The following is a 22,902-nucleotide window of genomic DNA, read 5'->3' as shown; positions in this document are numbered from 1 at the left end:
TTTTTTTTGGCTTGGCTCTGGTTTTGATTTTTTCCTTTGGCTCTTTTACGTTCTTCAATTGAAATGGCGTAGTTGGAGAAGACGACGAAACCTTCATCTTCATCTCTACCTTACTTGGTCGTCGTTTTCGATTTTCCTTGATTCGCCGGGACAAAGTGTAGCGTTTCCCCCGGCCATGAAAACCTCTCTCCGACGATTACGAGGTGTGCTTCACAAGCATGAATCTAAGGACCGGAGAGATCTTCGACCTCCCGTTCCCAAAGACGAGCTAGCCCAAGCTTCCCAGGTTTCTCTCTCTCTTTCTCCAATTCAGAATTTGGAACTGCCTTCATTTGTCTCTCTCTCGTTGTTTCCTGTTGATGATGACGCGATCTCTTAATCGTATTTTCGCTTTTTCTTCGTCGGATCGTCGTCGCTCTATGTGAATTAGTTACCAAATTTAAGCTTAGTTGCAACGATTTTGTAAAACGTTCAGATTTCGGATTCATGAAATTGATTTTGTGAAAATAGTTGGTGGTGGATCTGGAGTTGCTCTGTAGCTTTTTCGTTCTCTTAAATTGGTTAAATTAGATCTCTTCTCTTTCACTTGAACAACCAAATGATTGGGTTACATTTGTGGAGGAAGCTTAGCTTTTCAATTTGGTGCTCTCTCTATGTTTTACGAGTGAGGTTTATTGACATGTTGATGTAACTGGTCTCACAATGCTTAGTTTGTTTTGTGATTTTCACAGGACGTGGAAGACATGAGAGATTGCTATGATAGCTTGCTCAATGCCGCCGCTGCTACTGCAAATAGTGCATATGGTAATCTATTTTGCATACAAATTTATATAGATAAACAGCTTCTTGTTAATAAATATATATCCTTATCATTTGCAGATTTCATTTGCTTGCAGAATTTTCTGAATCTTTGCGAGAACTAGGTGCTTGTCTTCTTGAGAAAACTGCTCTAAATGATGATGAAGAAAGTGGTAAGTTTAAAAGACAGATTCCTTAAATGCATCATATTATCCAATGTTTAAACATTTGAAACCGACAGTCTGTGCATTTATCCTTTTTCCAAGTTTTCTGCACACTACATATTTTCTGCTGCTTTGATCTATACAATGTGCATCTGAAATCGAAACATTCTGCTTCTCTGATTCTTATGCAGGTAGAGTGTTAATTATGCTGGGGAAATTGCAGTTTGAGTTGCAAAAACTTGTTGATAAATATGTGAGTTTTTGAGATTTGTTACAAACTGGTTCAAAATTTTCCTACTGAGTTTTCCTTTGTCTAACAACCAAAAATCAATTAACTATCAATATTGTTGATTCAGCGGTCTCATATATTCAAAACAATCACAATCCCCTCCGAGTCACTTCTTAATGAACTCCGCATAGTTGAGGTTTGTTTGTTCATCTAGAATCTATTATATCTATTTACTTTTGTCAATGGTCAGAAGCCCCATCCTTGCTGCATGTATATGAGCGTCCATGTTGACAGAATGAGATTTTAAGCGTTGTTTGATATGCTGCTGATTCAGTCCTTTCAAGTGACAATAGTAATGTGTTAAAATGGTTATGCAGGAGATGCAGCGGCTTTGTGATGAGAAAAGGTTGTTCTTGCCTCGCCTTCTTATTCATTTCGAAATACCTATTAGTGGGACAGAAATAATATCTGAAATTCATTACCTTAATATAGTTGAACAAAAAGAAGTTAATGTTGAAGGAAACTTCATATATTTTGTTCCGGTTTTAGAGATACATGACTTTTGTGGGTAATTGAGATTGGTTCAGATATTCTGTTACTCTCATGATGGGAATACCATTTTATAGTTATTAAATTATCTCCTCCTATCAAAACTTTCTTACATGTTAATGGGAAAAAGGTATTCTATTCATGAAACTTTTTACCTTTCAGGAATGTTTATGAAGGCATGCTTACAAGACAAAGAGAGAGAGGGAGGTCAAAGGGTGGGAAAGGAGAAACTTTTTCGACACAGCAAGTACAAGAAGCTCATGATGAATATGAAAACGAGACGACTTTATTTGTTTTCCGTTTAAAATCCCTGAAACAAGGGCAAACCCGTAGTCTTTTGACTCAGGCAGCACGGCACCATGCAGCACAGGTTTCATCTTGGGCGGTTTTTCGTCTTTCTATTTTGATCACCAGAGCTGTGTTGATGTCACTTTTTTTTGTGTGGTTTTGCAGTTAAGCTTCTTCAAGAAGGCTCTTACTTCGCTTGAAGAAGTAGAGCCGCATGTACAGATGGTAACCGAGTCGCAGCATATTGATTATCATTTCAGCGGATTAGATGATGATGGGGATGATGAAATAGAAAACAATGAGAACGATGGTTCTGAGATGCAGGATGATGGAGAGTTGAGTTTTGAAAGAGTTAATGACAAGGACCAAGATGCAGATTCTTCAGTCAGTGGCTCCTCAGAGGTGATTGTTTCATATGAATACGGTTCTGATGATATTTTCTGTTTATCCTTATAAGTGCTTTTGATGATTGCTAATGGAATACTGATACTCCATGTGCCAATGTTTCTCCTAAAGATGACTACTACAACAAAGAAATTATAAATGAGGTTTATAAACTGGAAATGCTTGTTACGGGAAGCATTTTGAAATCTTTAACCAACAAAAAGGTCATATAGACCCTTTATTTGTATGGAACACTTCCTGGTAGGGATGACGAATGCCATTTTAGAATCGAATCTGTTGAAATTGCTTAGATTATGAGTCTTGAGTTATTTAAATCTGGTGTTATTTTATTTTTAAACCTGTTTCCTTAATAGATGTTCGCCTAATGCATGCAGTTGGGTCACTCCGACATCACATTTCCACAAGTTGCAGTACCAGATATTGCACAGGTAACACAGCTGTATCTTCTCTGCTTTTCCGTTCAAATGACTCAGAAATTTTTTCAGGGCACTCATAGTTTCACGAAATTTTGTTTGTCATTACCTGGAACTGGAAAACAACCCAAATTATTTCAATTTGCACAACTCTCTTACCAACTCTCTTTATTTTTTAAGCAGGAAAATGAGGAAAGAAACTACAGGAAATCTCATTCGCTCAGGAGAGATGTTAGGGCAGTGAGCCAGTCAGCACCGCTTTTTCCCGAGAACCGCACAACTCCTCCTTCAGAGAAACTGTTACGGATGCGATCAACTATGACACGGAAATTTAACACTTACGCACTGCCAACACCTATAGAAACAACAAGAAGTCCCTCATCTACTACAAGTCCAGCTAACAGAAACGTGGGGTCATCTAATCCTGCAAAGCCAATTGCAAAACAGATTTGGTTTTCATCCCCACTGGAATCTCGTGGACCTGCAAAGGTTTCCTCAAGATCAATGGTAGCCTTGAAAGAACAAGTCCTGAGAGAGAGTAACAAGAACACATCTTCTCGGTTGCCTCCGCCTTTAGCTGATGGACTCTTGTTCTCTCGTCTTGGGACACTCAAGAGAAGATCCTTCTCTGGTCCACTGACTAGTAAACCATTACCTAACAAGTCTCTCTCGACAACACCTCACTTATACTCGGGTCCAATCCCAAGGAATCCAGTTTCTAAGTTACCAAAAGTGTCATCATCTCCAACCGCTTCCCCTACTTTTGTCTCAACCCCGAGAATAAGCGAGCTCCATGAGCTTCCTAGACCACCACCAAGAAGCTCTACTAAGTCCTCTAGGGAATTAGGATATTCAGCTCCCTTGGTTTCGAAGAGTCAACTGCTTAGTAAACCTCTTATTACAAATTCAGCTTCTCCTCTTCCAATACCACCTCCAATTACTCGTAGCTTCTCTATACCTACTAGCAACCTTAGAGCATCAGATTTAGATATGTCTAAGACAAGTCTGGGCACTAAAAATTTAGGCACTGCCTCACCTCCTTTAACCCCAATATCATTGATCCATCCACCACCACAGGCTCTCCCCGAGCGTGCAGACCACCTAACGATGTCCAAACAAGAGGTTAACCATTGATTCTGATACTTCTTCTCCCTATCTATTAGTTTTTGAGTGATCATTGTGTGTCACGTTTAAGTAGATTTTTAGTTCCCCTCCTGTTAACGCGAAGTTATGTTTGCTAAATGTAAATACAAGAATTGTGCTGATATTTGTTCTGATTGGTGAATTTTGCAGAGGAGGAATTAAGGTGTAAGATGTTTGTAGCTGCCTAAAAACTCACGGAGGAGGAAGGAAGGCCATTACCTATAGTTGCAGATATATGTAAATATCCGCCCATTTTAGTTTCACCGGTGATCTTAGTTTCCTATCACATATAGTAGCAAATCCCTGTTTTGAGAATGATGAGACAAAAGAAAAAATAGAGGCACACATTTATAAATAATCGCCGAGGAATTTTTTGTTTTTCTTCTTATCACATAGTAATTGTCAAAATTTATGTACTCTTCATTTCGAAGCTTCTGGTTTGTTCAGTGATGTGATATGTTTTACGTCCGAGATTTACGGGTTAAGAAACATCGCTTCTAGAAAAGGTTAATAAAACACTTTCAATGGTACAAAGTTAAGAAACATCGCTTCTAGAAGCTTGACAAAAGCTGGCTATACTATACAGCTCGAGATGGATCATTTGCATATTTACAAGGGTAGGTGAAAGTACAAAAAAAAAGTTCTTAAACTCATGGTCTCACATGTAAAAACCTAACGAGGAGACCCACACACTTAAGGATCTGTAGCTTTCACAAATCTTCCCCTAACACGCAACCTGGTCTCAGCTCTTGCCTTCCTTGTTTCATATCTTATGGTCTTATCATATCTGATCAAGCAATTACGAATTCAGGTTTGGAAAGACAAATTCAACTTACAAAAAAGGAAATTAAATAAAAGTATATATATATACTGAGAACATCATTTACCTCCGCGTTTTCTTCTTTTCTTTGTACCGCTGCATAGCATTGTCTCTGTTCTGTGCCATACGCTCTAGATCAGCATTCGTTGCCACCAGCAATCTTGTGGTTTTAGTACTAGGTATAACAACATGTTCCGGGAAATGCAAGTCACTGGAGTCGTTAGAACTTTTATGTGAGTGAATGGCAGCAGGAGTATTGTTGCTCCTTGATGTTTCCTGTCCCTTTATGGAATTTGTGCGGATGGAATCATCCTGCTGTATCTTACCAGTAAGTATCATAAATTCACAATTCACCGACAAAGATATATATAGATTGGTTTTCATTTAATCCAAGACAGTATAGTAAATTGGTATATAGTTGGCAGAGCAACATAAATGACGAAACAAGATTAGGGTATACGGTATTAGGGACTTTTGAGGCTTTGGAAGAAAGAACCCTAGTTATGTTCTGCTAAGTAAAGCGGTATATGATTCCAAACCTAAACACAATCAGTTAGCTTACTTAGCTACGACGTACCTGGTAACTATCTCTCAAAGCTTTGAGATTGGTTGGACGGGTTTCGTTTTTGATATGAGTGACGTTATTGAAAGTGAAAGTAGAGTCTTTTGGTTCGAACTGACTAGGTTCCTCAGGGTTCCTGGACTTGCCCAAGTTAAAATCCCATATCTGCATTAACCCAAGACATTATAACACAGTGTATCTCTAACTAAAACAACCACGAACAGCCAAAGGTTTCATGGAAAGAAATGGATAATGCTTATTCATAGAATAATAAATGTTCCTACTTCATACAGGTAAGATAACTTGACAGAAGCAAGAACGTGACCTGAGTGTTGTTGTGACCAATGGTATGATTAGAAGCATTGAATTGCGTAGCAGCATTACCACAAGAACTTTGGTACTCTGCTGAGAGAAGTAAAGAAGTAAACGACGTCGTTGGAGACAGATGAGTAATGCTTCCTCCGCCATTGTTTCCCTCCCGAACCATAATCTCTCCTCCGCCTTCTCCGTCTCCATCTCCGTCTCCATCTCCGTCTCCTTCACAACCGCTAACGAAACCACTCTTGAGCAACTCCTCAAGCTGTCTATACACAACTTGCTTAGACCTCCCAAAGCTAAAGCTTTGCTTTTTCATAGACATATCGTACGGAACGATCAGATCTTGAACAATGTTGTTAGATCCAGAAACCCACGAATCCAAAGCCATCCCAAAATTATCAGTCAACCGTTCTTCTTCTTCTCCTTCTCCTTCATCTTCATCTTTCTTCTTCCCTTCCAAATCAATCCCCCAAACAGCAGCGAGCTCCGAAACAGAAGGACAACCAGAAAACCCCTCGACGGCGGAGCGTTCGTGAGCAGAGGCGGAGGAGCAGCTCCCGTGAACATCCCAGTCACACTCCTGACACAAAACTAGGTTATCGGTGAAACACCGTACGGACACCGGCTCTTTGCTGCAGTTATCACAGATCTGAGAACGCACGTGCTTTTTAGACAAGAGGTTCGCGGAGTGCACGTGCTGATCACATGGCAAACACAGCTTCGCCGAATCGGCTCTGCAGAACAGAACCGCCGTCCTCTCCCCGCAAAAGTCGCACGCCACCGTCGTTGAACTACCCATTTTGGTTGGTTTGATTTAAAAGAAAAAAAAAATTCCTACTTTCTCTCAATCCGAAATGATGGAAGAAGAAGATGACATAAACATGTCTCTTAAATTCTGAAGCTTTCGGTTGGTTTTACAGTGTGGCTTTGATTTTGGATATTTTTGTGTGTTTGGATCATTTAATTTAGAAAAAAATAATGCAAAAGAAGAAAGAAGAGATGGTTAAATTATTAAATGAAGAATTAAAGGAGTCGCATCTTGGGTAATAATTGGCTGTATTAGAGTACAGTGTATAGATTTTGTTATACAATTAGATGATGAGAGATCTAACGGTTGGAGTGAAATATGCCGTATTACTTTTTTGTTTTTTAAAATAGGATTAAGATTCGCGTATCTACCTAAAAAAGATGATATAGTAGACAAAATTTTGTCGTAACATTAGAAATGGAAGGTTTGATTGAGTAAAGCGTATCTTTCACTTTTAAAAATGCTAAATCCCTTTCCTAACATAGTAATGACCTTTTAGGTCGTTTTCTTCTTTAGCTTTTAAAATATATATATATATATATATATATATATATATATATATTTATGCAGATGAGCTCTAGTATTGGAAAACTATGCCATACACTGACATTAAAATTTAAATTATGTCGTTTGAGAAAATAATGCATATGTGTGGACTCCTATTAATATGATGTAAATTTGCAATGATTTAGCAAAAGATATATCAGAGCCAGTACTTCATTTTAGTCAGTACTGTTTTTTTTTTTTCTTTGGGTAACAGAAGTACTGTTGTTAAACGAAAAATGCCATCGCTGTTTACTCTATGCTAGTAAAGAAAGATAGTATGCGACTAAATAGTGTTCATTTGATTGTGGTTCACTTCCAACAACTGATCCAAATCCAAACCCCGAAATTTCTACTCGTTAATAGTGAAATTTGCTGCCGAAGAAAAATAGTAGTTTTATAGATTATATAATACACTACGTGTCGTCAACTCGTCATCGTTAACCGAACTGTGGTTGTTACAAATGTGTAATTCATATATCATTAAACAAAAAGAATCAATATACACGCCCAAGGCTTTCAAACCATGTTTTTGGAGCCCAAGCCCATAAGATAGAAAAATGAAAGCATAAATTTCTCTCTCAGGTTTTGATATGGTAAGGGCTGAATGGCTGATTAACATTAAGACGCACAACAACAATCGACAAAATTCAGATAAGAGTCCTTCATCGGCTTCTGATTGGAAAATATCTACAGTCTGTAAACTAAATATGTCATGCGCATAATCTTTCTTTTTCCAACGTTTATAGCTTATAGGAAAATATAATAGTAATTTTTTTTACCGCGTATAATAGTAATTTAATTAGATACTAAAATTAAAGTGTGTTATATAATTAAAAGTTAATATCAACATGTAAAATCAATGTATTTAAATATTAAAATTATTGTAATTATAGTCAAAAATATCAAAAATTAAATATTTTCTTAGTTATAATTATTTTTACCATCAAATGTAAACTATGTAAGATTACATATAAATTAGACATTTACTTTTGGGTTTTCTTATTTTTCACACATGAGAAAAGTGAATATATGTACATAATACAAGCTAATATTAAGAATATAAGGATGAGGTGGTGTATTATTTTTTGGTTTCGAGAAAGAAGGAGGAGGAGACCCACACACATAGAGATATACAAGAGTGACAGACACAATTTGGCGTCTCTTTCGATCTGAAACATCTCTGTCTCTCCTCAGAGATTCCCTTCTTTAGGCCCCATTGTCTCTCTTTCTGTATATTACAATTTACAACTCTTCCAAAAAACAAAAACCTTTTTACTAGCAATATTTTTTTTTGGTTATAATAAAATGCAAAATCCTTCTTGTATATATGGAAAGAAAAAGAACAACACTGGATTGGTGTGGTGTGGTGTGGTCGTCGCTTTCTCTTTCTACACTTCCAACAGATTCCCCTTTGCACTTCTCTCTTTCACTATTTTTTGTTTCTTTATTTTTTTCTTTCTTTCTTACGGAAACGTCATTTTCCTCCAGACAATACATCTTATGCCTTACATATATGTATATTGGTATATAGTGTAAAAATGTTATTGGCACTATATCTATTGGTTTATCACAATTCATTCTCTCTATCTTCTCTTTTGTACTTTTGCAACCAAGTAGAAAAATGTAATTAGTTAGGCAGTTATCTTTCTTTGCGTGTTTGTTATGTACGCATGGTATGGGTTTATTTATTTTTACCAGTTCAATTCTATAACGTTATGCAAGTTAAAGTTATACATACATACATGCATGTACCTAATAACTTGATTAACACACACTATACAAAATATAGCATGCTTGATGTTTCATGTTTGTACCTAATATCTTAAATATCACATGGCACTCTTGGATTGTTTGGGTGAGAAAGAAAATATATATGCATGGGCTTTCTTTTCTCTCTCTTTTTTTTTTTTTTTTCATTCCTTTGTGTATTGTTTGTTACATGAACAAAGGATGAGAGTCGGAACATGGTGATGATGATCTTGGACTTTAACTAATTAATTTATATGTGACGTACGTGATTGTTCTTGACTTTATTATTTAAAAGATTTGTGAGGTGAGAAATCTATGAAAGTTTTTACAAACTTTTAATAATTGGAGGAAAAGGGTCGAGAGCATTTGCACACACAAAAATATTTTAGTCCAATGAGCTAAAATGTTGACATTTTGCCTTTACTTTCTTTATATTTTGGTTGACTTTCTCTAAAATAAAATAGAAAACTTTCAATTCTTCAATTATTTTGCTCCACCCATCATATTGCATTATTAATAAGGCTTGGCTTTTTAAAAATTGTCATCTCACGGCCAGATTCATTTCATTTTCGAACTTAGTTTTAGTTGTCGTATAGTCATTCTATCCCGGAAAATACCATCCTGTTTGCTATTGACTTTTGATGTATGCACCAAACCTCATGCCTTCGCTTTTTGATCATAATATTTTTTTTATCGAGTTGGAGATTTAGATTTGAACTCACATTTTTTTAACAAAGATTCATAGGATAATTTATTGTTGTTGCATTTCACTCTTTAAATACTATAAGTATAAAAGTATTATATGAACATGTACCATTTAAAAATAAAAGAACATGTACCAAATGAGTGTCGTTTGCAAGAAGACTAATGTGTTGTGCATGAGACTCTGATCATTCGTATATTGGAATGTAATCGAGACTACGTGTATGAGATGAAAATGATAATCGAGACTACATATATAATGTGTATATATATGAAGCTTATGCATGTGAGATGGTTTTGATAGAGTGAATTGTAGATTTCAATGTATATACACACCTTTTTTTTTCCTTTACCAAAAAGAAAAGAGAAAAAAGAAGTTCCGGCATTCTTTTCGATAGCAACGTTAAATTTACAAGATTTGTTTACTTGTTTCTAAAACAAATCATCAGAGGGGGTTTAAACAAAACTCTTCCCAAGATTTGAACCTTTTTATTCTTCTCTTATTATATTTTTAACGGAGGGCACTAACCGATATCAACATGCGCAAGCTTAATCCAAACGCGCCTGAACCTCTCGCGTGTGCACCTAACTGTAAATGGGTCATACGGGGGTTTCACAAGAACACGGTAACACGGACGTGAGACAAAAGTGCGAGAGATAGATAGAGAGAGAGAGAGAGAGAGAGAGAGCCTCTTTCTCCTCCTCTGTGGTCACTTTGGTCTCTCTGACAGCTAAAGGTCCACTTTTTCTTTTTACCCAAATAACACCCCACGCGCTTCTCCTAATCGCGCGTCTTCTTTTAACCAACCCCCTATGCTAAATTCCCGGATTTACCCTTTCACTCTGTTTTTTTGTTTTCTTCCTATCTCCTCCTCCCTTTGGTTTTATTATTAAAATCTCTATCTCAAAAACAGAATAATCTCTCTTTTTTTGTTTCCTCTTTCTTCTTCTCTGCGAGATGAAAGCACCGAACATGGAGACGATAACTGAGTCTCTGGAGAAATCGATGCAGAATTGTTCTCTTAATGATCGGAGAAGAAGGGTCGTCGGAGATGGGTTTGGGAGATCGTCCAGCAACGGACACACTACTCCGATCTCAGATAGAACATTGGAGCTCAATTCTCACTTATCTCTTCCTTGTCACTGGGAACAGTGTCTTGATCTTAAGGTAATCCCTAAACATATTACAATAACAAATGAGTTTCGTCTTTATAAGTTTTTTTTTTTTGTTCCTTTTTTCGTTATCTAGGTTAAAGTGATCACTACAACTTCGAACTCGTGTCGTTTTCATGTTTTTTGATTGCATTAAATGTACATTGGGGGAGAAAGATTTTAGAATTTTTGTTTAAAGCTTTTCTTGTTTCCTTGCGATGATGCATTTATTGCTTCTCAGACCGTATATATATATATATATATATATAGATATATATCTTGCTCATAGGGCTTTTTTGGTTTCAGGCTTGTTTTTAAAGACTAGCCTTATATGGAATACTTTTGCTGATATATTTTTTTTTAAATGCTTGACCATGTAACTAAGTTCTGAGATTGTTTTTGCTTTTTTGATGCTTTTTATCAGCCAATCTTTCATCTCCTAGATATGATTTTTTCACATAAAGGATACAAAACAAACAAACAAATGGTTGTGTTTTTCATGTTCAAATGATTTGTCTTGATAAATCAATGCCGCACTACCACAAACATACATATAATAAAAGTACATAGTCATTTGCTCATATATAGATCTAGGACCAAAGCTTTTTTCCTTTTTGTCTTAACCACAATTTGGGTGCATTGCAATTTGCTAAGATAGTAGTAAGACAAAAGAAAAAGAAAAAGAAAAAAAACTTTTTATGTCAAAAGGAGTTAAGTTTCTTACTTTATGATTCAAATTAAGGAGGTGGTTTTTTCTTGTGTGTGTGTGTGTTTTAGACAGGAGAGATTTACTACATAAACTGGAAAAACGGAATGAGAGTGAAAGAGGATCCAAGGAAGGTGATAAATGCAGATCCTGACAGTGGAGAATCATATGGAACAGTGTGCTCAGAAGAAGATAGTTCATATTACGACAGCGAAGAGTCTTCATCAGAGTCATCTCCATCATCAAGAGAGAATCAGAAAGATGAGGAAGATGATGAAGAAGAAGAAGAAGAGGATGTGCTAGTGGTTGCTGGATGCAAAGCTTGTTTCATGTACTTCATGGTTCCTAAGCATGTTGAGGACTGTCCCAAATGTGCAGCTCAGCTACTTCACTTCGATCGACCTCATTCTGTTTCTCCTTAAAACACATCTCATCTCTTTTGTTTATTCAGATGAGAATTTGTTTAGGTTTCCTCTTTTTTTACTTTAATCTTCATAATATTGTTATAACTTAGTGGTTTCTCTTGTGAGTGGGGAGCATTAACACGAATTTCAATGGTAATAATGTTTAGGCAGTAAAAATGAGTCTGAATTTTAACCGAGAATGGTAAGCAAGTTATAAACGAGTTGTGTGTATGCTTTACAAGTTGAAAGAGAATACAATGTTTAATAAGAATAATACTAGTTGTTGTTGCATTAAAGTTGGTCAATGAAATGAGCCCTGAGGAATCGCGCGCCTCTTAAAAGACTAGTGGTACTAATCATAATGATTGCAACATGTGACTCCACATTTTCATGGTTTTTTTTTTTTTTTATCAGAATCCTTTCTTTAAATTCTAACTAAATTTTCTTGGAAACCTTTTTCTTTTATTTAATTATGTTGGGATAAATATAAGAGATAAGAAAAGAAAAACTAAAAACGATTGAAAGAGATTCTCTAAATATTAGAGATTATCTAAAGATAAGATATAATAATTTAACTTAACTAGGATTTATATTACATATAGAATAAAATAAATTATATACAGTTGTTCATCACTATATACTTGTTTACTATCATATGTTGGAAAAGGTATTCATCTTAATTAGGTGTTACTCATGTCGTGTCATTCATCTTATTTGTTGATATTTATAGTAACTGAATTAGTACTGAACTGTATACAAAATTAGATAATGATTCGTCCGATGTGCGAGTTTAAAGTTTTACAAATAAAATATAATTTAATAAAATATATTAAAATTTATTGTATATTATTTAAAAAAAAAATTTTTGCTATAATACACTGATTTATATCCATATACAAATTTTTATGTATGTTACTATTAAAAATGTATTTTTTACATCTAGGTATATTGTATGTTACAGATATATTATTAACCACCACATTGAAAATATCTATATGAACAAATTAATGCAACTATTATATGTCTCTTTACTTTCACTTTTGCATAGTTTCTTTAATCACTAAACTTGTTGCCCAAAAAACATTATGAATAAAAAAAATTACATGATAATAATGTATGACTAACTATAGAGAGAACCTCAGTTCTGCCCTCCTCCCTTATGAAGAGAACTTTGCGTCTAACCTCCTCCACCATGGAGAGAACATTCGCTTTGCCTTCCTCCCTTGGGGAGATAACTTTGCGTCCAACCTTCTCCACCATAGAGAGAATCTCGGCTATGTCCTCCTCATGTGTGGAGAAAACATGTTCATGCCTTTTAGCTATCTCAAAACGGCTTGCTCCAGCAACCAATGAAACTAAATATCCTTTTCCAACGTTACAAAATCTTTTGATAGTAACTAATGTTAAATTTTCCAATGTATTCATGGAAGTTTATTTGACACACCATGATGTAGCCTCTGTTGGTTAATTCCAACTTGTATAACAAGTTATCTCCTAGGAAGTTGCCTAAAGAGATAGAATAGGAAAAGAAAAAGTTCCTAAATTCTTAAGTTGTAATATGTTAATCCTAATAGGTTTAGGAAAAGATAGAACATATAAATATATGAGTCTATGGAGAGGTGTTCCATGAGAATTGAGAGAAAGAGAGATTTAGTTACTGAGAGAGTTTTCTAAATCAATAAGAAAAGGTGTTCTTATATTCTTCAAGTTTCAATCTTATATACCAATTGTTGGGCTTTCCAAGCCCAAGCCAACCCCCCTATTAGTATGATATTGTCCGCTTTGGGCCTAGGTGGCAAAGCCCGCACGGATTTCTTATTGGGCTCCTTCCCAAAAGGCCTCATACTAAATAGGTTTGGACTTGACTTATATATTAGAAACTTCATTTTCTAATCTTCTGATGTGGGACGTTGGTTTGTACCCAACAATAATCCCCCTCAAACCAAGGACCACGAACCTTAGGTCTCCCCTTCAGCGAAATCTTGTCACCATTGACTCGGTGCTCTTCCTTATTCACAAGGTACCCTTCTTATCGTGTCACATTGAGGGGCTTCTCCCACACGGATCACTAAGCCCATATCCGCCTAATAGGTCCACTTATTTCAACCTAGGCTCTGATACCAATTGTTGGGCTTTCCAAGCCCAAGCCAACTCCCCTATTAGTATGATATTGTCCGCTTTGGGCCTAGGTGGCAAAGCCCGCACGGATTTCTTATTGGGCTCCTTCCCAAAAGGCCTCATACTAAATAGGTTTGGACTTGACTTATATATTAGAAACTTCTTTTTCTAATCTTCTGATGTGGGACGTTGGTTTGTACCCAACAATAGCCTCTGTCTTCAAGCTCTTATGGATCTATCAACAATGATTTATGTTTTCCCAATCTATCTATGTTTGTTGTAGACTTGTGTTTGATTAGTCTATTTTATCCAACCATTAGCTTGATGATCTTCTCCTCTTTATCTCCTTTTGAGATTGAACAAATGGTAACAATTATGTTTGCACAAAAAAAAAATGTCTATGACCAACCAATCAAGGTTGAAACATTAGAAGAAAATTAATTTGACATAATTAATGAAATAATAGAAAATTATAAGCACGGTAATATATGAATCTCAAATAATTCAAAGATGAAAATATAAATTAAATAAAACAATCTAAAACTACTACAATAAATTTTAAAATACAAAATTAGAAAAAGAAGATGCATATATTAATCTTCCATTTTTTTTGGGTCAACATAGTAATCTTACCTATTTCAAACTGAAAAAGTAGAAAGTAGGAGTATATTTTAGTTTAAAAAAAAAAAGGAAAATTTGTCTTCCCATTAAAAAAGTTTGACCAATAGAACAAAGTTGAAAGCAATATTTTTGAATAAATTATTTTGTTAGATGAATAATATGAGACGATTTATGTTTATATAGAAGTGAGTATTTACATTTTTTAGAATTAATAATTTTATGTATATTTTCCTTAATGCCTTTTCTATTTTATGAGAAAATTTATTCCAATGAGCTCATTGTTTTTTTTTAAATTTCTTGCTTCCCACTTTATTGTAATATGCACAATCGTTCGACGATAAAGACGCTTTCTGTTTAGTTGATCTAGTGTTATATAATCTATGTTGTTATCTTGCATTTGTGTATTCATCTTTTTTTTATGCTACCTGTCATGCAAATTAATAGAAATAATAATAACACCGTGATAAATTTGTTAATCCAAAAAACTTTAGTTATTATGCATAAGAAACATTGTTAACAATTCAAAGTCAAAGATTGCGTAGTATGCATTATGAAATTGAGAAACGAAACAAAATTCAAAGAAACGATGACAAAAACACGTAGTAATATCTAGGAATATTTTTATATAGTTGCTTCGATTAGACAACAAAAAAATTGGCTTTGAGACTTGTGCAAGAATAATGATGTGTTAAACAAAAGGTTAATAAAAACAAAGAAGAAAATTTTACCAAGAAAAACAAAGCTAGTCGAAATTATTTTGTTTGCTGAAAAATATGTCATCATCTCTTTGATTATATAGAGGGGTGTATTTACAATCCTTTTCCTTTTAGGATTAACAAAGTTTTTTTTAATATAATAAGATTACAATTAGCTTATGTATCGTTTTACTAAGCTTGAAAACTGTGATTTTTGATCGTTAAAATTAACATTGTCACGATCTGATAAGTTACTAACTTTGATATGTGATTTCTGATCGTTAAGATTAACACGTGTCACGATCTGATGAGTTACTAACTTGAATATTTAATCGTTAAAACTGACACATGTTGCAATCTGGTGAGTTTTTAACTTTGATTTTTGATCGTTAAAACTAATACGTGTCACGATCTGATGAGTTACTAACTTGGATATTTAATCACTAAAACTGACACATATCACGATCTGGTGAATTTTTAACTTTAATCTCTGATCATTTAAATTAACGTATATCACGATCTGGTGAGTTACCAATTTTGAGAACCAAACTTTGTATAATATGATTATTTAAATAAACTCGAGCATTTCGAATTACTGTTTTGAAAGTTTATATAGTAGATACCAATGTTCAAAATCGAATCTCATTGAAAAGATATTCCTTTTATAAATTGATTAGACGTGTGAAACCGAATCTCATACAACAAATATGCGTCATTAGGGGTTCGTAGAGAAAATGATTAGACGTGTGAAACATGTCCCCGGTTGTGCTAATGTCAATTTTTGGTTCAAGGCAACTTGTGATTCCACTCAGCCTAAACCTGCGGTTCACAAAGGAGCAAAGTTATTGTAATTCTGTTGACAGAGATGTTTGAATAAAAAGTACATGACTTTGTTGCTCTAAAACAGTTTGTGTCATAATTGGGAATAGTCGCAAAGTGAAAAACAACAAATGTCCTACCATGCGTAGCCGTGATAGACCACTTTAAGTTGCATACTTTATAATATGACTGTTAAGAAGATGAACTATATCGAGAACTTTTTGCCTTCCATCACTGGTATGGCCTGTATATATGGGCAGTAGCAATTTATGCGGGCCATGTACTAGTTTATGAATTGTTAACAATATAAAAGAAATTACTATCCGGGCCAAGTTACAAACATCTCAAATTTTTGAATTGGATTCTATGAAAGCAAGTTCTAGTTCTATTTCAAGATTTCTTAAACCAAATTGATCAAAATCTGAGTTAGACTTATCAAACCAAAAGTTTTAGTTTTGTCGACAAAAAGAGAACATACAGTAGTTACCAATATGATGAGCCATTACATTTGTTAGGAAAAAAAGAAAAGCAGAGGACTTGGATATTTAAAATGAAGCCGAACCGGAGGGCACCGACCCAAATTGGATTAAACCGGGGGATACAAAACTGCAAAATAGCTCAGTCACGGTGTTTGCAAGCCAACACGTCGACAAAAGAATTGCCAAGTGCCTTCCCTACGATAAGACTTAACCTCTTCGTTTTAGACTACACAACTTTAGACCATTTTCATAAGATAAAAAGAGAGGTGTCTTCCATTGCCAAAACGAGTTTGCAAATCTAAAGCTTCACAATGACATCTTACCATGTTTCTCATGAGTCAAATCGACCACCAGGCAATTCTCAAAACATTTTTATAATTTACTTTGTCTTCGTTGTAAATTTATCTCTATATATGTTCAAAACTAGGTGAAAAGATAAATTAAACCCATGCATGTGTATATATTTGTATGAATTTGGCAGGTCCTTCACCACTATACCAACCGATGATAGAGGCTCCGCCGCCACCGTATCCACCAACCAGAACGAGGTATCAAGACTACTATGGCGGCTACGGTCAGCCGCATCCACCACCACTGCGTCCATATAGATCAGATGAATACTACGGAGAAGGAGAATATGATGGTTGCTTCCCTTTTCTAAGAAGATGGTAAATTCCAATTGTTAATGTCTTTATATTACCTTTCTCTTAGGTTTTACACCTTTTCAATGTGTTAACGACTTAAAGAGGTTTTGTATTTTTTTTTTTTAAACTATAAATATTTATGAGTCAACTCAATTTGATAAAACGGTAAAAAATGGAAGTAAACTCTTTTTTTTTTCTTTTCCATTAATCTCTATTACTTTGGTGATGATGCAGTTTGACGGCGCTATGTTGTTGCTGGTTCTTGGAACAATGCTGCCTTAGAAGTCGTTATTAATTCTTATATGAGAATGTTACTCTCTATAATCTACTTTTGATCCGTTTTACGTACCTGTTGTATCGAGTAAATTAGAATTCTTGTTTTGTTTATGAAACTTGGAGTTCTAATAATAAAAGAAACAGCATTGGGTTTCCAAAAGTAGCAGGAGATGAGTGTACTAAATCTTTTTTTTTTTTTTTTTACCATTTCTTTATTTTGGAAATCTTGAAAATTCAAGAACAATACATCACATTTCTATAAAAACAAATTTCCAAGTATTTTCCTTTCACGCCCTGAATCAAATATAAGCCATTTTGGGGCATTGTTTACTAATAGATGTAATGTTTACTTACAAGCTCATATAATCGTAAAAACATCAGAATTCGTCAGGGAGGGGAAGACCACCCAAGAAGGCCTTAAACAACACAAGCGCTCTAGCAGGCTGCGAGAACGGTACCTCATGGGCCGCTCCTCTCACTGTAGCAAACGCCAATATATTCCCATAAACCTGAGTCCACCCACCAACCTGTTACACCAAACCTTAATAAGTAAGTACGTCTGCGGGATATTCAAAAAAAAAAAAGTATCCGAACCGAAGCCTATTAATAGTAGATTCAAAAAACATATCGAAGACCTAAAACACCATGAATGAAAACACCCTTTTAGATGTAGTCATGATGCTAACCTGTTGTCCTGCAAACCAAACTCGATAAGGCACAGTTGTTCTCAGTCCCAACTCTTCGGCCAGTCGCTTCACTAGTGTTCTACTTCCGGTTAACGGAATCACAGAGTCTTGATCGCCACTGTTATTATTGTAACATAAAAGACACATCAAGACAAGTATATATAACAGAACTTGACAACTCCACTAGAAGAAACATTGATTTACCTGTACACAAGAACTGGAACTCCAGCTTTAACAAGAGTTCCTACTATATTTATCGTTGGTACTTCCACGTCTAGTACTTCGTAATCCAGCACACTGTCGTTCATCACGATAAAACCCTTTTGTAAATATCAAACCGAACTTTAACCAACCGAACTGAACTTTCAAAAAAAATGGTAACATTGTTTATCTAATGAATAAACCAAATATAGTGCAATTAAACCGGAATGAAATAACCAAAAATTCAGTAAAATTTTGTTTAATACAAGTACAAATTAAAATTAGATTTAACTATAACATCTATATATGCAGCAGTATAACTAACTATGTTTACTTATATTTTTTATTGTTTATATATTATCCAAACTAAATAGGACCGAGATTGGACTGAAGTTTTCCAAACCGAACCAAATGAAAAGCATATTTAGGTTCTAATCCGGTGTATCGATCCAAAATTTTGTAAAACCGAACTAATCTAGAACCGAAATCGTAAAACCAAACCGAAAAACACATATAGACAATTTCAGTTAAATTTTTTATGAAAGAAATATTATTACTTGCTGCAAACAGACCACTTGCGAGTTCCGACAAGCCGAGCATGGAGAGCTTTTTGCACATCTCTCCGGTTAAGATAGTTAACCGTCTCATCTTCTACACACACATCCACCGTCTCTCCCATTTCCTACATCATTTAAAGAAATATCAGTCACAACTCACAAGAACAAAACTAACACAACTTAAAAAAAAAAAAACTTTCATTGGCTTCTAAACTCACTTGAGGTTGAGGGTTAACTCTTTTGGATTGAGATAGCACAGAGGGAATGCAGACGTCAAGAGTAACATCATATTTGTCAACGAATCTACTTGTTTCTATGCTAACTTGACTCATCACTTTAGTGCACATACTTGACACTGTTCCTCTATAGTACTCACTCACATATCGTGAGTAGTTACAATAAGATGTGAACATTTTGTAAGTTGGATCCGATATCAAACCATGAGACCAGAAATACTCGGCTCGTGAATTGAAATCCGTCGAAAACTCCATAACCGGATTGCCAATCTACAAAACCAAGTGTCAAATCAAAGAACAGAACATAACCGGATTACATGTACATATAGAAAAAGTAGAGGATGATATGAAAGAAATTAACTCACAGCAATGCCTTTGAGGTTAAACAAATTGTGCTGCTTGTTGTATTGAATCATAAGCTGAGCCAACTGAGGAACATAATGGCCTAAAAATTTTGAACATTTTAATCAAATACATTTTTAGCGACGAAAACTACTATTTTACAAAGAAAAGCTAATGTTTACCAGCGTAGCTTTCACCAGTGATGAAGAGACTTCTATTGAGATATTGAGGGAACTTGAGGAACCATTTTTGCAAGAACACAAGATTGTCTTTTGCTAGAGAATTTTTGTTCAAAAATGTGCACAAAAGACAAAGATTAGAATGTTTGATATGTGAAGACAAACAAAAAGAAACAAAGAAGAAGAGAATAATCCTCAGATGTGATCTGAATTCTGCAAAAAGTTCTTAATTTTTTTTAGTTTCTCTTTTTGTCAGACTGAGAAAGAACAACAACACATAAAAGCTGAAACATATAATTATTATTTATTTTATTTTTAAAAAGTGATCAAACAAGAAACAGATCGCATGCACCCCAACATCATCCTCACAAAGTTAAATTCCAAAAAGAATGAAAAAAAAAAACTCAAATTCAAAACATGTAATCTAGAAACTAGAAGCATAACAATTACTACTTTGGTACTATGTTTTTAGTAAAAAGTAGAAAAAGGGGACAAAAGACACAAAATTTGGGTTTCTTATACAAAGCCTATTATAAATCAGTACACTATCACTAATCTATGAGAGAGAGAGAGAGAGAGAGACAAGATTTTATTTATACGTTTTGAATCATATAACTATGAATGAAATAGAGAAACATAAATTAAAGGAAGGTTTAAAATAATACCAGTGATCTTATCATTGACACCCTCATAAGAGGAGCTCTCAGTTGCGTAAGAGAATCCAACTCCAACAGGTGTCTCCAGATACAACATATTAGCCTCTGGCACAATTTTGAATCAAAATCTAAATCAAGATTGAGTCGAAAGATGTAAAATTTGAATGATCCAAGGACTTACCTTGATTCCAGCTATGCTGGTTCTTCACCAAGACTGATCCTTTTGGTCTAAAAGGTCCATTCTCAGAGAATGCACCAACACCTACTGATGAACACCCAGGTCCTGTAAGAATCAACAATTTTTTTATTTTATTTTTTATTACAGATATTTAAGTTTCAAAGTGTTGTAATAAAGAAGATGAAAGATGCTAATATTTTAACCTCCATTGAGCCAGAGAACGAGAGGTTTAGAGATGGGTTTGGTTTCTGCTTCAGCTAAGTAGTAAAACAGAGCTCTCTGTTTCTTCTCGTCAACGGTGACATAACCAGAGTACTGCTGAAACCCGACTTGTGGTTGACCGGGTAAACGGGTGATCCGATCGGCCCGGGACAGAACAGTTGAGCTAACTAAACTGAGAGTTTGAAGAAACAGGATTAGCGCAGTCGCCACTGTTAGACATTGCAGGAGAGACATCGTAGGTAGTAGTTCTTCTTCACCAAGTCAATAGAGAAGGAAGAGAAGAGAAGAGAGAGATATGACTTTTGTGGGTTTGTTTTTTTTTTTTTTCTCCATTTGGTATATGGCATTTATATCAAGAAAATCACTTTTTGATTTTTTGTTTTGTTAATATCGAAGTTTTTTTTTTTTTTTTTTTTTTTTTTTTTTTTTTTTTTNTTTCTTCTCTGAAAAAGCCGTAAGCCGCGTGATTCACAGGTAAAAGTTTTTGTTTTTATAATGGCATCCCAATGAGTTGAAAAGTCTTGAAGTTAGAGCTATCTATTGTTTTAAATGTTGCATCTATGATGTCAAAAAAAAAAGAACAAAAAAAAAAGTGTTGCATATACTATTATTGTTTACTTCTTTCCTACAAATATATCAAAAAAAATTTATTTATAGTGTTTTTGAGTAATCATTCAACCAACAAGGTTTAGATCATGTTTGAGGAATTATGATCTTAGTTCCACTAATTTTGCGAAACAAAAAAGACTTTTGATCCAAAAGAAAAAAAAAAACAAAAGGCAACTGAAACCTATCATTCATAGTTTAAGGTTTGGTTTTCTTCTTAGAGATAGATAGATACTAAAAAGACTCTCTTTTTTGAATCATTGACTGATTCGGGTGATGGTTAGTTTCTTCTTTTTTTTGGTCAAGAGGTGATGCTAGCTATTCAACTTATTATTTCATAGGAATCTTATTTACAATAAACTATTGCACAGTAAACACGAATAAACAATGAAGAAAAGTAAGAAACGGTTGGTCATGTTTGAAGTCAGTGAGTGATCAGCAAATGGACCTTGGCGTGGCTGGACTTCACTCAAACCCCCACCAAAACAAAAATAAAAATCTCATTATCCTTTTATCATTTTCCTAAATTATTTATTTTATTCATTTCGATTTTTAAGATATTAATAAAGTTAGAAAAGGACATGAATGTGGTCCTGTTTCTATTTAAAAAAAAAAAATAGGCATGGTATAGAAAAAGACACTCGAGTAAATAAGTCAAGAAAATTGTAGATGTGGTTGTAAAACAAATGCGTCACCCAATTGCAAGACCAATCCACACAACTATTTTTTCCAAGTGTGAAAGATGTGTAGATTTTTTCCAGTTAACCTTAAATGTTTTCTTGGATTTCATACAAATATTGGTCTTTGAGATAATTACAACAATAAGAGGTTTTAATGGCTACACCATGCATAATAAAGTGAAAGTGGGGATTTCGGGTTTTATTTTATGCGAACATGATCTAGTAAAATTTGGATCGTCAGTTGATTGATGCGGATGCGAACAATTAAGAATCCCAACCAAACAATGATTTGGTTTTGAAGAAAACACCTTTATAAGAGAGAATGATATATTGATATGTTTGACAAGTAGGTTTTATTTCTTGAATACACTCTACAAAACATCATATATGTGAATGACGACAAACAATGAATAACCAACCATTAACCCACCCCGTCTTGCACCTGGATATACGCTCCCTGCAGCGTGCTCCATTCACAGTTAACGTAATTATCTTTCTTCCTCCTAAAAGAAATGATTACAGTAACAATTTTTTGTAGGGTGAAATAGAGGTAGAAAAGGAACACACAAGTTTAGTTTGGTGTGAAACTGAGAACAACTTTTGCCTTTATAGGTTGGCTAAAAGAGTGTCATTGGCCCATCCCCACCTTCTCATTCATCTTTCTATTTTACTTCTAAGTTTTGATCATTAATTTTGTTTGCAACATCTAATAATTATTGCATTGTGTTCCTTAAACATTATTTAAGTTCTTTTTGTTTTTTTTTTATTTAAGTTCATGAACAAAAATGTAGTACACCATATCGGGTTTATTTTTCGAAGTTATATTTTCAGACGCAAAAACCATATACAAACATATGGGACTTACAACATAAATTCCCAATTAGCAAATGTGCCCAATTAGCAAATATCAGTGTTTTTTGGGACTTACAACATAAATTAACCTAAAGCAAT

The 22,902-nt window shown here is 34.6% G+C and overlaps 5 protein-coding genes across 8 annotated transcripts; 3 read left to right on the top strand and 2 right to left on the bottom strand.

Annotated features, from left to right (window-relative positions):
• On the top strand, positions 7–4,367 carry LOC104786218 (uncharacterized protein At2g33490). Of its 3 annotated transcripts, none has more exons than XM_010511575.2 (11): positions 7–286; positions 732–804; positions 897–971; positions 1,154–1,215; positions 1,319–1,387; positions 1,569–1,597; positions 1,903–2,110; positions 2,194–2,430; positions 2,808–2,861; positions 3,030–3,968; positions 4,140–4,367. In XM_010511575.2, the coding sequence occupies exons 1-11, from the start codon at positions 176–178 to the stop codon at positions 4,149–4,151; spliced, it is 1,869 nt and encodes a 622-aa protein (XP_010509877.1). In that variant the 5' UTR covers positions 7–175; the 3' UTR covers positions 4,152–4,367. The 3 variants fall into 3 exon arrangements, with proteins under 3 accessions (XP_010509877.1, XP_010509876.1, XP_010509878.1); XM_010511574.2 differs by having other exon boundaries at positions 3,027–3,968; XM_010511576.2 differs by having other exon boundaries at positions 268–286; positions 880–971; positions 3,027–3,968.
• Positions 4,485–6,660, bottom strand: LOC104786216 (zinc finger protein CONSTANS-LIKE 14-like). Of its 2 annotated transcripts, none has more exons than XM_010511572.1 (4): positions 5,697–6,660; positions 5,387–5,536; positions 4,877–5,124; positions 4,485–4,776 (listed from the first exon to the last, which is right to left on the bottom strand). In XM_010511572.1, the coding sequence occupies exons 1-4, from the start codon at positions 6,486–6,488 to the stop codon at positions 4,683–4,685; spliced, it is 1,284 nt and encodes a 427-aa protein (XP_010509874.1). In that variant the 5' UTR covers positions 6,489–6,660; the 3' UTR covers positions 4,485–4,682. The 2 variants fall into 2 exon arrangements, with proteins under 2 accessions (XP_010509874.1, XP_010509875.1); XM_010511573.1 differs by having other exon boundaries at positions 4,877–5,121.
• LOC104786215 lies at positions 10,396–11,956 on the top strand. The gene is made up of 2 exons (XM_010511571.2): positions 10,396–10,662; positions 11,424–11,956. The coding sequence occupies exons 1-2, from the start codon at positions 10,453–10,455 to the stop codon at positions 11,772–11,774; spliced, it is 561 nt and encodes a 186-aa protein (XP_010509873.1). The 5' UTR covers positions 10,396–10,452; the 3' UTR covers positions 11,775–11,956.
• On the top strand, positions 16,717–17,592 carry LOC104786214 (cysteine-rich and transmembrane domain-containing protein A). Its single transcript, XM_010511570.2, has 3 exons — positions 16,717–16,842; positions 16,970–17,156; positions 17,367–17,592. The coding sequence occupies exons 1-3, from the start codon at positions 16,800–16,802 to the stop codon at positions 17,425–17,427; spliced, it is 291 nt and encodes a 96-aa protein (XP_010509872.1). The 5' UTR covers positions 16,717–16,799; the 3' UTR covers positions 17,428–17,592.
• On the bottom strand, positions 17,642–20,990 carry LOC104786213 (serine carboxypeptidase-like 46). Its single transcript, XM_010511569.1, has 10 exons — positions 20,647–20,990; positions 20,447–20,548; positions 20,275–20,370; positions 19,613–19,705; positions 19,454–19,533; positions 19,071–19,358; positions 18,853–18,977; positions 18,299–18,391; positions 18,095–18,212; positions 17,642–17,935 (listed from the first exon to the last, which is right to left on the bottom strand). The coding sequence occupies exons 1-10, from the start codon at positions 20,897–20,899 to the stop codon at positions 17,786–17,788; spliced, it is 1,398 nt and encodes a 465-aa protein (XP_010509871.1). The 5' UTR covers positions 20,900–20,990; the 3' UTR covers positions 17,642–17,785.

Source organism: Camelina sativa, chromosome 5 (assembly GCF_000633955.1).
Source record: "Camelina sativa cultivar DH55 chromosome 5, Cs, whole genome shotgun sequence".
Taxonomy (NCBI): domain Eukaryota; kingdom Viridiplantae; phylum Streptophyta; class Magnoliopsida; order Brassicales; family Brassicaceae; genus Camelina; species Camelina sativa.
This window is presented reverse-complemented; position numbering and strand designations above follow the sequence as displayed.

Coding starts and splice junctions, on each gene's coding strand:
- LOC104786218 (XM_010511574.2), top strand. CDS start 176: ATGAAAACCTCTCTCCGACGATTACGAGGTGTGCTTCACAAGCATGAA. Junction 2,111..2,193: donor CACGGCACCATGCAGCACAG/GTTTCATCTTGG, acceptor GTGGTTTTGCAG/TTAAGCTTCTTCAAGAAGGC. Junction 2,862..3,026: donor CAGTACCAGATATTGCACAG/GTAACACAGCTG, acceptor TTATTTTTTAAG/CAGGAAAATGAGGAAAGAAA.
- LOC104786215 (XM_010511571.2), top strand. CDS start 10,453: ATGAAAGCACCGAACATGGAGACGATAACTGAGTCTCTGGAGAAATCG. Junction 10,663..11,423: donor AACAGTGTCTTGATCTTAAG/GTAATCCCTAAA, acceptor TGTGTGTTTTAG/ACAGGAGAGATTTACTACAT.
- LOC104786213 (XM_010511569.1), bottom strand. CDS start 20,899: ATGTCTCTCCTGCAATGTCTAACAGTGGCGACTGCGCTAATCCTGTTT. Junction 19,706..20,274: donor TGTCAATGATAAGATCACTG/GTATTATTTTAA, acceptor AAAATTCTCTAG/CAAAAGACAATCTTGTGTTC. Junction 19,359..19,453: donor TTAACCTCAAAGGCATTGCT/GTGAGTTAATTT, acceptor TTGGTTTTGTAG/ATTGGCAATCCGGTTATGGA.
- LOC104786216 (XM_010511572.1), bottom strand. CDS start 6,488: ATGGGTAGTTCAACGACGGTGGCGTGCGACTTTTGCGGGGAGAGGACG. Junction 5,537..5,696: donor TTGGTCACAACAACACTCAG/GTCACGTTCTTG, acceptor GGGTTAATGCAG/ATATGGGATTTTAACTTGGG. Junction 5,125..5,386: donor CTTTGAGAGATAGTTACCAG/GTACGTCGTAGC, acceptor GGTAAGATACAG/CAGGATGATTCCATCCGCAC.
- LOC104786214 (XM_010511570.2), top strand. CDS start 16,800: ATGACATCTTACCATGTTTCTCATGAGTCAAATCGACCACCAG. Junction 16,843..16,969: donor TGAGTCAAATCGACCACCAG/GCAATTCTCAAA, acceptor TGAATTTGGCAG/GTCCTTCACCACTATACCAA. Junction 17,157..17,366: donor TTCCCTTTTCTAAGAAGATG/GTAAATTCCAAT, acceptor GTGATGATGCAG/TTTGACGGCGCTATGTTGTT.